The 12,401-nt window shown below is 52.3% G+C and overlaps 1 protein-coding gene across 1 annotated transcript in view; it reads right to left on the bottom strand.

Moving 5' to 3' along the window:
- LOC308171193 (beta-1,4 N-acetylgalactosaminyltransferase 2-like) overlaps positions 1-9,813 on the bottom strand; it is a gene marked incomplete at both ends in the record, with an annotated part of 59,696 nt that extends 49,883 nt beyond the window's left edge. Inside the window, 4 exons of the mRNA XM_080546045.1 lie at positions 1,051-1,331; positions 2,325-2,508; positions 4,623-4,630; positions 9,486-9,813. Coding sequence (XP_080402171.1) covers positions 1,051-1,331; positions 2,325-2,508; positions 4,623-4,630; positions 9,486-9,813 — 801 coding nt within the window. The remainder of the gene's footprint in view (positions 1-1,050; positions 1,332-2,324; positions 2,509-4,622; positions 4,631-9,485) is intronic.
- Positions 9,814-12,401: the final 2,588 nt, after the last annotated feature.

A 12,401-nucleotide genomic window follows, 5' to 3' on the forward strand; every position in this document is an offset into this window, starting at 1 on the left:
CTGTCCGTTGGACTGCGGATGGTATCCAGAGGTGAGGCTGACCGAGGCCCCAATTCCCTTACAGAAGGCCTGCCACACCTTGGAGATGAACTGGGGGCCCCGGTCGGACACAATGTTGTGGGGAATGCCGTGAAGCCTCACCACATGGAGCGTGAGGAGGTCAGCAGTCTCGGCCGCGGAGGGGAGCTTGGGAAGGGCGACAAAGTGGACAGCCTTGGAAAACCTGTCCACAATGGTTAGGATGGTGTCCTTACCCTTGGATAAGGGGAGCCCCGTAACGAAGTCTAAAGCGATGTGGGACCAAGGACGACCGGGGATAGGGAGGGGACATAGGAGGCCCGAAGGAGGACGATGGGAGGCCTTACTTCGGGAGCAGATGGTGCAGGCACCCACAAACTCCTTAACGTCCCCCCGGAGTGTGGGCCACCAAAAACGTCGGCTGATAAACTCCGCTGTCCGGTGGGAGCCAGGGTGGCAGGCAAAGTGACTAGAGTGCCCCCACTCTAGCACTTGCGGCCGGACAGTGGAGGGAACAAAAAGTCTGTGCCGGGGTCCGGTACCTGGGTCCGGCTCGGCACGCTGGGCCTGTCTGACCACCGACTCGATGGCCCAGGTGACGACACCTACCACCCGGGTAGGGGGGAGGATGGTGTCTTGGGTCACCGGCATATCCGGGGACTCCCCCGGGAACAGCCGGGAGAGGGCGTCCGCCCTGACGTTCTTTGACCCCGGGCGGTAGGTGAGGGTGAAGTCGAATCGGCTGAAGAACAGGGCCCAGCGTGCCTGTCTAGGGTTAAGCCTTTTTGCCGTCCTCATATAGGTCAAGTTCTTGTGGTCAGACCACACTAGGAACGGCAGCTTAGCCCCCTCCAGCCAGTGCCTCCACTCTCCGAGGGCAGCGTGGATGGCCAGCAACTCCTTGTTGCCCACATCGTAGTTCCTCTCGGCAGGGTCAAACCGGCGAGAGTAGTAGGCACACGGGTGGACCTTCTGGTCCTCCTCCGACCGCTGGGTGAGAACGGCCCCGACGCCCGTGTCTGAAGCGTCTACCTCAACGATGAACTGCCTGGCTGGATCCGGGTGGGCCAACACCGGCGCGGTCGTAAAGAGGCCCTTCAGGGTGGAGAAGGCCGCCTCAGCCTCAGGGGTCCAAGAGAACGGGCGAACAGTGGAGGTAAGAGCAGTGAGAGGGGCCGCCACCTGGCTAAACCCCTTGATGAACCGCCGGGTAAACCCGGCGAACCCGAGGAAGCGCCGGAGTTGTGTTCGGTCGGTGGGTCGTGGCCACTCAGCCACCGCCTTAATCTTAGCCGGGTCGGCGCGCATTTGCCCTTCCTCCACGACGTTACCCAGGTACGTCACAGAGGAGGAGTGGAAGACGCATTTCTCCGCCTTGACGAAGAGACGATTCTCCAGGAGCCGTTGTAGGACCAGGCGCACGTGTTGGTGGTGTTCCTCCATGGTCGGGGAAAAGATCAGGATATCATCCAGGTAAACAACCACGAAAACATTTATCATGTCCCTCAGCACGTCATTGACCAGCTCCTGGAAGACTCCGGGGGCATTGGACAGGCCAAAGGGCATGACCAGGTACTCGAAGTGACCGAGGTGGGTGTTGAACCCGGTCTTCCACTCGTCCCCCTCCTTGACCCTAACCAGATGGTAGGCGTTGCGGAGGTCAAGTTTAGTGAACACCCGGGCGTGAGTGAGTGGCTCGAAAGTGGAACTCATAAGGGGGAGTGGGTATTTATTCTTAACAGTGATGGTGTTTAAACTACGAAAATCTATACAGGGCCTCAGGCCACCATCCTTCTTCGCCACAAAGAAGAAGCCCGCCGCGAGGGGGGAAGACGATGGTCGAATTACACCCGAGGCTAGGGACTCGGCTATATAATTGCGCATTGCCTCCTTCTCCGGGACCGAGAGGTTGTAGAGACGACCCTTGGGAAGGGCTGCCCCGGGAAGGAGGTTGATGGGACAATCATACGGCCGGTGAGGAGGAAGTGAAAGGGCGCGGTCCTTACTAAACACCATGGCCAGGTCAAGATACGTAGAGGGGACACCAGTGAGGTCCGGGGGAGAGACTAAGGGCCTGGGACCGCTGGACGGAGAGAGGGCGGAGCGTAGGCAGTTGGCATGACAGGGGATGCTCCAGCCCAAAATCCGTCCAGTGGTCCAGGAGATGTGGGGATCGTGTCTCTCCAACCACGGCCTACCTAATACTAGGGGTGCAGTGGGGGCGTGGAGGACAAGAAAACGTGCCGTCTCGACGTGATTACCGGACATGGTGAGGGTGAGGGATTCAGTGCTATGCGTGATCCTACCTAAGGGCCTCCCATCGATGGCTTGGGGGAACAAGGCATGGTCGAGGGGAACGAGCGGGATGCCGGCCTGACGAGCGAGGGTGATGTCCATCAAGCACTCGTCGGCCCCGGAGTCAATGAGGGCGCCGGCAGAAATGGACTCCTCACCCCAGGAGAGGGTGGCTGGGAACAGCCGGTTGTGGTTCTTGATGGGTTGGGGGATCGAGGCACGGCTCACCAAAAACCCCTCTTTTAGCGAGCCGGGTCTTTTGGCCGCGCCGGGCAGGTTCGGAGGACGTGTCCGGGTCTTCCGCAATACAGGCACAGCCCGCCCCGCATTCTCTGCTCTCTCTCTTCCTGAGAGAGGCGGGACCGGCCGACCTGCATGGGCTCCTCCGCTGACTCAGAGGTGGACGGGGCTGGGGAGAGCATGGGAACCCGAGGGGGCAGGGCCGAGTGGGCGGCCGCAAAACGGGGGAGAGAGGACGTGCGGCTGGGGACCGAGTGAGGGGGCCCCACGGCGCGTTGGCTGCGCTCCTGGCGGCGCTCCCGCAGGCGCTCATCCATTTGTAGGGACAAGGTGACCAGTTCTTGAAGGGAGCCTGGGCGGTCCCGGACGATAAGGTCCTTCACCGCCTCACTCAGACCCCGCCGGTAGGCGCAAAGGAGCGCTATGTCTCCCCACCCGCTGTCGGCGGCGAGGATCCGGAACTCTAAGGTGTAGTCCGCGACGGTCCTGGAGCCTTGCCGGAGTTCCAGCATCCTGGAGGCGGCGTCCGCGCCGTCAGAGGGGTGGTCAAACAAAAAGGAAAACTCCCGGCGGAACGCCTCGTAGTCCTGGGCAAGATGTGGGTCTCTGCCCACCACGGCTATGGCCCAGTCTAGAGCCTTGTCCACCAGGAGGGACATAATGAAGGCTACTTTAGCCTCTTCTGACCCATACTTGGACGGTTGGAAAGCAAAAAAAAGTTCACACTGGGTCAGGAACCCTCTGCCCAGATCAAAGTTCCCTCCAAAGGGTCGAGGGGTAACCAGGTTGGGCTCGGGTTGGGCGGGAGCTCGCCCTGGGGGGGCTGGGACCCCCGGTGAATCAGCAGGGGGAGCAGGGACTGCAGCTCCTCCAGGGAGCGTGTTCAGCCTCAGCTGGATGGAAGCCACCGCAGAGACAAGAGTGCCCATCTGGACAGCAAGGGAGGCGAGAGCAGCTGAGGCGGAGGTGGACGACTTCTGGAGCTCAGCGATGTTACCCTGAACGGAGGGGAAAGCCTTACACAACTCCGCCTGGAGGGACGCGAGCTCGGCCGCGTGGGCGGAAACAAGCTCGTCAACTGAATGGGACACTGGGTTGGGCTTAACTGCGGGCGTCTGCCCCGAGGTGCTGCCTTGACTCATTTTGGCTTGATTATTCTGTTAGGGTAGCACTAGCAAAAGAGTCAAGTGTGGCAGAACCCCAGAACAGACGGACACAAGAGGCAAACTAATAATAAAAGGATTTATTAAAATGATGGACAAAAGAATAACCCTACTCTAACGGGGCCTAAGTGGGGGGAATGTGTGGATGCCAGAGAACTGGATAATGTAAATGAGGTGTGAGTGGAACTGTACTCTATGTGTCTGGGTGTGAGTGTCTAGCGTGCAAAACTAGTGTGGTGTAGATATGTAGATGAGTGAAGTGTTGAAATATGTACGTGTACTAACCAGTCCAGAGCAGAGAGGGGGAATAGTCGGCAGGCAGGCAGACGGGGGGGTTAGGCAGGAGGAGTAGGCGGCAGCCAGGCAGGGGGTTAGGCAGGAGGAGTAGGCGGTAGGCAGGCAGGGGCATAGGCAGGAGGGGTGGTCGTTAGGCAGGCAGGGACATAGGCAGGAGACGTAGTCGATAGGCAGGCAGGAGGTCTAGGCAGGGGGAGGCAGGTTCCTTTGGGGAGCGAGGATCAACAAAGAAAACAACTACGGTTAGCAAAATACCAAACAAACAAAAACTCTGAAGAGAAACTACTTGAACGAGAAGAGACAACAGGGAGAGCCAAACTACTAACCACATGGGTCAAAATAATCAAGCGTCGGAGGAAGGTTTCTGGGGCTTCTTATAGGGCTGCCTCCTCCTGAGTTGATAGCTGGACCCAGCTGTCTCCACTTGAGCCTGATGAGGCTCAACGAGCGCCAACGAGGCAGGAGGGGGCGGAGCCGATGAGGGATTCACACATTCTAAACGGAGATAGAACATTCTCATTCTAAACGGAGATAGAACCTTCTCATTCTAAACGGAGATAGAACCTTCTCATTCTAAACGGAGATAGAACCTTCTCATTCTAAGCTCACGAACTGACCTGGAAACACAGGACAGAAGAAGACAAGAGGGAGGACGACTTTCATCTGATGGTTTCATCTGTTCAGGTCTATAATGTCACACACACACACACACACACACACACACACACACACAGATACACACACACACACACACACACACACACATACACACACACACACACACACACACACACACACACACACACACACACACACACACACACACACAGACAGCTCATTCAACCTGCACAGAGGAATTGAAGAATATCCAGATCTCTGGAGCCTAGTGTTATATATATGTCTCCAGGTGCCTGTGGGAGCGCACACTTCACACACTCCCTGGCGGTGCATAGCTGATCGCCGGGCCATAAAAGTACAGCTGTCTAATGATCTAGTCGTTTTTGGCAAAACATTTTGGGCCGCTACCCACACCTTTAGCTGTGTAACTCATTCCACGAATGCATGATCCTTACAAGTTGTACCTCGTTGTAAAGGTGACTAATCAGGCTTTCCAACGATATAAAATACAATACCAATTGGTATTACTAAAGGGGAGCAAGAATCGACTGAAATAACGTTTCCAAACTTTTTTTGAGGGGTTTAGTAGTTCATTCACCAGGAGTCAGGAGGTAGAGCCGCCGACTAATGATCGCAAGGTTGGCAGATCGGCGGTTCGAGTCCCCGGCTGGGCACATGTCGAAGCGTCCTTGGGCAAGACACTGAACCCCAAATTGCTCCCAGTGAGTGAGCGGGCCGGCGACCTTGCATGGTAGCTTGCCGCCGTTGGTGTGTGAATGTGTGCGTGAATGGGTGAATGAGAGGCCGTTGTAAAGCACTTTGGATAAAGGCGCTGTATAAGTGCAGTCCAGTTACCACTTAGGAGGCCTTGTTGTTGGTCTATCTGCGCTACAGAGAGTCGTGAGAACAGCACAGAAGATCACCGGCGCCCCCCTCCCCTCTCTGGAAGAGCTGTACAACACACGCTGTCTCAGGAAGGCCTCCAAGATCTCCAGGGACCCGACCCACCCTGGGTACGTACACTTTACCAGGCTGCCCTCGAAAAGGCGGTTCAGGACCCTGGCCGCTAAGACTAACAGACTGAAGAACAGCTTCTACCACAGGGCCGTCCAGGCCCTAAACACAGCAAAGACCTAAGTTCTGGGCCCTGGACAGTCTGGACGGATTGTATGGCAGCTGCTGGACTGAAAAAAAATCAGGTGTAGTGCTGAGGCACAAACATGTACATTTCAAGCCTGCAAACTGTGACACTTTAAATAACGTGAAACAATACTATTGTGCAATATGACAACCCTAGTCGTCTATCTGTACAGTATAGTACAGTGGATTGTGTACATAGCCTTTATTTATGTAAACCAGCTCCTTCCCTTCTTGTGATTTTTTTAAAAAGTTTTTTTTTTCCCCCCCCTTTTCCTAACACCAGGGGAGCCACCCCTCCTAAATTTCGTTGTTTGGTACCTGTACTCAGTAACGTGCAGTGAGGTCATTGGCTGGGTAGGCAGTGAGCTATTAAAAAAATAAAAAATGCGATTAACGCAGCAGCCAGACTTCAATAGCGCATACTATAAAGGCAATCAATAGCCCTTATATCTTTTGCCGCAAAACTCACTTCTTCAAGAAGTAGGCCTACTACCAGGATCCTCCCTCTTAAGCACCTATTGTATTGTTAGTTTGCTATTCTTCTCTATGCTATATTGCTATACTGTATTTTTTGTTTGCTATTCTTCATTTTGCCTTAAAAAAGCAGTACACTCCTACGTTAAATGCAATTATTGTAAGTTGCTTTGAATAAAAGCGTCGGCTAAATGACTGTAATGTAATGTAGGCTAATATACTATACTATAACGTCAATCACATAGCCCATATATACTATACTATCAAATAGCTGGTCAAAAATGTCAAATGTATTGTTATCTCATAACTACACACAGCGTAGCGCAACAGCCTGTATGGCATTGCCTACATTCACCTGCATCTCAACAGGATTTACAGCAGCACGCAAAACAGCTCAATGACAATATAAATTCACCTGCATCAACAACACAGGATTTACAGCATTTGAACCGGCACGCAATAGCCAAGTTCGACATAATTCCCACGATTGATGGAGCTACTGCTCTCGTCGTGCCCCCGAAATGCTCATTCTTGTTTAGCAAGGTAGCATGTTGCATCAATTAGGCTTTTCAAGATGTCCCTGTTCTCCTTTACCTTTGCGTTGTGTGCAGTAACATGCAGCCGGTGCTGCTCATCCAGGGCCATGTCTATGCGACTTTTGCCAAAGGTTTCCAAGGCCATCTGAGAGTGGATGTGGGCTGTGGATTTTTCATGCTTCTCTAAAGCTCTTCTTCACAGTAGCCCCCTTTCACCCACACACTGTCGCTAGACGAGAACAATAGGCAAAGAAATAAGAAATAAGAAATAAGGAAGCAGAATAGCTTGTTAGCCTGGCTACATCCACACAGCCAGTCCTTTTTTTTGTACCATTCCGTTTTGAAATGTTCGTACAATCTTCTGTCCCTTCCTTTGGGTTAATTGAGATAGGTCAGGTGTTGCCCTCCCATTTTCAATCACATTTCGTTTTTGCTCAAAACTGAAGGTTGAACATCTTTTTAACTGTTGGATATCCATGATGCCTATCGCAAGTTAGCTGGGGAAATTTAGAACCGCGGCGCGAACAGCAGAGGAATGCCGCTACGGCAAGCCAAACAAGCCAAACGCAAACTGTCAATCATGCTGTCAGACAGTCAGAAGCAGCGTGGGACGGTGCCTCAACGTCCATCAATGAAGACAATGTGAGAACAGACTACGCATGCGCAAACCTACGAAACCGTTGGTCTATCACTTCGCATAGCACAGAAGCACAAGCACAGTCTGCCTCTCGCACACACAGGTGCCTCTCGCCAGCAATCAGCAATCAGCTAGCTTTGGGAGCAAACTCTCCTGGTGCCAGGGCATGCATTCTATTTTTAAAACAACACATTTTACATCATTTATTTTTATTTTAACAACATTTTAACACATTAAAGTTAAGAATAATTAGTAAAATAAATTTAAAAAAAAAATATTTTTTTTAGATAAAAAAATATTTAAAAAAGACTTATATTCTTTTTCTTTCTTAAATGCCTGGGTGAGGCACTGCCTACCCTGCCTCACCTGACTGCACGCCACTGCCTGTACTGTAGCAATGACAATAAAGTCCATTCATTCATCTAGTCCAACCAGGGTTTTTACTTTTATCGTCAAGGTCCAGTTTACCCTTTTCTAGACACAGCCGAGTCCATCAATTTAATTTCCTAATGAAATAATTTATTCATTTCGTAATCGTTTTTTTTCAATGCTAACATTTTATTCCATCGGTGAATCGGTATTGTTTCATAGTCCGGGTCTCCTTTTTTATGCGTTAGCCGCTTGGAACTCTGGGAAGTGGCCAATTTTCTGTGCAGCCTCCTCAGCCCAGTGGGCCTCCAGCGCAGCGACCGCTTCATCCACCTGGTAGCGCAGCGCCTCAGGAGACGCCAGCAGGCGCAGCAGATCACGGTTGTCCCATCTCCAGCAGCATGCCCGTGACCTTGGGGGCGATGCTGGGGTGCATGCTGAGGATGGATGGGAAGAGATGCTCACCTGGAGGGAGGGGAGAATAGATATCAGTAACAGTAACTGTTGTAACTTTATAGGTTACCTGATCGATTGACAGTTAAGAGATTGATTAATATGTTACTTGTTTGATTGACAGTTAAAAGAGATTGATTAATACGTTACATGTTTGATTGACAGTTAAAAGAGACTGATTAATATGTTACATGATTGATTGACAGTTAAAAGAGATTGATTAATATGTTACATGATTGATTGACAGTTAAGAGTTATTATTTATCGTTAAGGTAGTTAAAAAACAAGAAGTACATTTCTGTTGTATTAGTTAAAGAATGGGTTTCAGAACTGCAGGTTCCAGAATGCCTTGCAACAAGACGTCTCACAGAAGTCGACAGTTTGTTGTTTTTGAGAAATGCAAATTGTACCGTCCAGAATATGAAAGTGAATATCTAACAGCTTGTTTTATTGAATTGAAAGTGATCACAAGTGTATGTCAGCAGATTTGTATATAAAGAACATTTTCGCTTGATAACACCAGTCATAGCCATCATTTCAGAAGGTAGAAATTCTACAGTAACTGTAACAGCTAATGGGGATCCATAGAAACAGACAAATAGACTCGCCTATCATCTGCTTCTGGTCCTCATGGGGAACTGTAGCCAGTATGGAGGCAGTCAGTGTCTCCTGGTCCTGGTCCTGGACATGGACAGCAGGCTGCTGCACGGGGACTTGTAGCTGGGGAGCCGTGTGCTGCTGGCGGTCGTGTACACCAGCTGTGGACTTGTTCTGGGGCACAGCGTGCAGCCGTGCCATAGCTGGATCACCATCTGCAACGGCAGGGTGCTTTCTCAAGGCCTGGGTAGCTGAGAGGGGAAGATAAGCATAACCAAAGGGATATTTATGGCAAATGTTTGGATAGTGCTCTTGTCTCTATGTCAGGGGTCCCCACACCTTCTGAAACATCCCATTCAAGCACCTTTCAAGGACTTTCAAGACTCGATTCCCTCAAATTCAAGGACCCAACACGGCATAGTTTGAGACGGAGCTAGTTGACGAGCTGAGTAAAACATTTTTGAATATATATTATTTATTTTTTAGCGAGAGAGAGAGGGGAATTCAAGCACTTTCAATGGCCCATGTCTATTTTCAAAAAACCTTTAAGACCTTGATTTATTTTTCCCAAACTCACAAACTTTCAAGGGTTTCAAGGACCCGTGGGAACCTTGCTATGCGCAGGGATGCTTCACTAAATAAACTGACCTATGTGCTGAGACGTCATCCTACGGGGCACCTGGGAAGGTGTGGCGGGGGTCATAGCATCGAAGGTCTGAGGCCCGGTAGCCCATGGAGACGTGGTGGTGTCGTCGGGCGTGTTCTTGAAGTGCTGAGGTTTCGCCTCAGGTTCGAGGGTAGCCAGGTGATGAATGGGTCTCAGCTGAGCTGAGAAGTATTGGGCGGTTCCACAGTCCTGGGTCTGTGGAATGTGAGAAGCCATGAAGAGTCCAGGTGGGGGAGCAACCTGGTAGGGTAAGTTAGGTAGGAAGTCTGGGTCGGGAACGGCGCAGACGCTGGCCATCCTCTGTGGCATGTTCCGGTTGGTTCTGAGAGCCTGGCGCTCCTCCTTGCGCTGGGCCAGGGCCACGTACAGGGGCTTGGTGGCCACGATGCGGCCGTTCATCTCGTTCACGGCCTTGGTGGCCGCCTCGGGGGAGGAGAAGCACACGAAGCCGAATCCCTTGCTGGTGATGGTTCCGAAGCGGGAGAACTCTTTGTGCAGTTGGTCGTCGTCCAAGCGGTCGTGCAAGTTCTTCACGTACAGGTTGACACCCTGCTGGTAGAGAGAGAGCATGTTTAGTGAGATGTTTTTATACCTCAAATACATCAGCAATGTTTACCGAGACTATCAGCTTCTTTTTCTTATACACATAATAATGTTAGCTGTAGCTATCTGACCCAGTGACTAACACTGACAGATATATGAAGGGGTAGTGGTGGTCTAGTGGATAGTGAGTTGGACTTGGGATCGGAAGGTTGTGAGTTCAAATCCCGCCTGAAGCCACACCACTACTAGTGTGCCCTTGAGTAAGGCACTTAGCCCTCAGTTACTCCAGGGGGAATGTCCCTGTAATTCGTAATTGTAAGTCGCTTTGGATAAAAGCGTCTGCTAAATGGCAAAATTAAATTAAATTAAAATTATATTGACAGCTGTCAATCTAGAGGGGGAGTGGTTGTGTTACCGCCCATTAGCTGGCTGTGTGAAGGTGTGAAAAACAACCAACTCTTTAAACAGCTTTTTCTCTGGATTGTGATTGTATGACACATCATTTGAAAGCGTACAATCTGCAGTTTAAAAAACAGAAAAATGACTTTGCCTACTGGTTGCTTTGACTACTTTTCACCAGCAGCTGTCACATTTTTTCCTTCATAAACACACACCTGGTATGTGGTCCTGTGGCCCTGGTTCAGTTGCTCAAACTGGCTCTTCAGGACAGCCTGGCGCTCTCCTCTCTTCTGGGCCCGGCCCACATAGACCCGCCTCCCGTTTATCTCCTGGCCGTTCATCTCCTCGACGGCCCTCTTGGCGTTCTCGTGCCTCTAGAAGTTGACGAATCCAAAACCCACGGATCTACCAGCGCCATCAGTCATGACCCGGACGCTCAGGGCCGGTCCGAATCTCTCAAACCTCTCCTTCAGGCGTCGGTCGTCCATATCCTCCCCAAAGTTCTTGACGTACACGTTAGTGAACTCTCGCTCTTTGCGAGACTTCCAGTGTCCGACAAACACTTTTTGGTCGTTCAACACCGTGCCGTCGAGTCTTTCAGAGTTATTCAAGGTCCAGTGCATGTTCAGTCCTGGGCAGACTTGGAGGCGGAGGGGAGGGGGAAGCCAGAGTCATTTAGCCTTTAATGCCATAGGCAGCCGCAACCTTCTTCCAGAGGGAAGCAGGGTGAGGAGGCCGTGGCCGGGGTGGAAGGGGTCTGCCATGATCTTCCTTGCCCTCCTCAGAGCCCTGGTGTCATGCAGGGAGTTGAGGGAGGGCAAGGGACAGCCGATCACCCTCTCTGCTGAGCGTATTACCCGCTGCAACTTGGCCTTGTCCTTGGTCGTTGCAGCAGGGAACCAGGTAATGATGGAGTGGGTGAGGATGGACTCTATGATGGCCGTGTAAAACTGGACCATCATGGACCTCGGCAGCCTGAATTTCCTCAGCTGCCGGAGGAAGAACATCCTCTTCTGGGCCTTCTTCGTGAGGGCCTCTGTGTTCCGCTCCCACTTGAGGTCCCGGGAGATGGTCATGCCTAGAAAGCGGCATGACTCCACGGAGGCCACCGGGGTACCTCCCAGCGTGATGGGAGGGGGCAGGGCTGCTTTCCTACGGAAGTCCACCACCATCTCCACTGTTTTTAGAGCATTGAGCTCCAGATTGTTAAAACTGCACCAGCTCTGCAGCCCCTCGATCTCACCCCTGTAGGCAGATTCGTCCCCCCTGGAGATGAGGCCCACCAGTGTGGTGTCGTCTGCAAACTTCAGGAGCTTGACCGAGGGGTGGTGGGAGATACAGCTGTTGGTGTATAGGGAGAATAGTGCTGGAGACAGGACGCAGCCCTGCGGGGAGCCCGTGCTGGTGGACCTGGAGCTGGAAATGCTCTTCCCCAGCTTCACCCGCTGAGACCTGTCAGTCAGGAAGTCCGTGATCCACCTGCAGGTCAACTACGTTGGCTCAGGTGGTCAACTACGAAGTGCCACAGATCATGGACTCAATCAGCACCATGGGAAAGGACTACACGTAAGAGGACCTTAAGGACCTCCTCGTGCAGGCTGCAGTACTGGATGCTGCGAGAGCGACCGCGGACAGAGCTCTGGGGCCTCTCTCTCTCTCCCAGGCCATACTGCACACTGAGGGAACGGAGCTTAGGCCTGCCCTGGCAGTGGTGGTGGTGGTGGTGGTGGTGGTGGTGGTGCTTTTCCCTGGGGCGATGGGGGAGGTGGGGGTGGAGGGGAGGAGGAGGAGGAGGAGGCGGTGTGGAGCAGCCTGGCCGGGTGGAAGAGAAGGAGGAGGAGTGGGGTGGTGGTGGGGGTTCCTCCAGGAGGATGGTGTACTGGCTGTGGCTGGAGGAGAGTGACCCGCCCAGACCCGGAGGCTTCTGCTGCTGCTGCGGTAGCCCCACCAGGGGG

The sequence above is a fragment of the Nansenia antarctica genome (genome assembly GCF_963989245.1).
Source record: "Nansenia antarctica genome assembly, chromosome: 15".
Lineage (NCBI taxonomy): Eukaryota > Metazoa > Chordata > Actinopteri > Argentiniformes > Microstomatidae > Nansenia > Nansenia antarctica.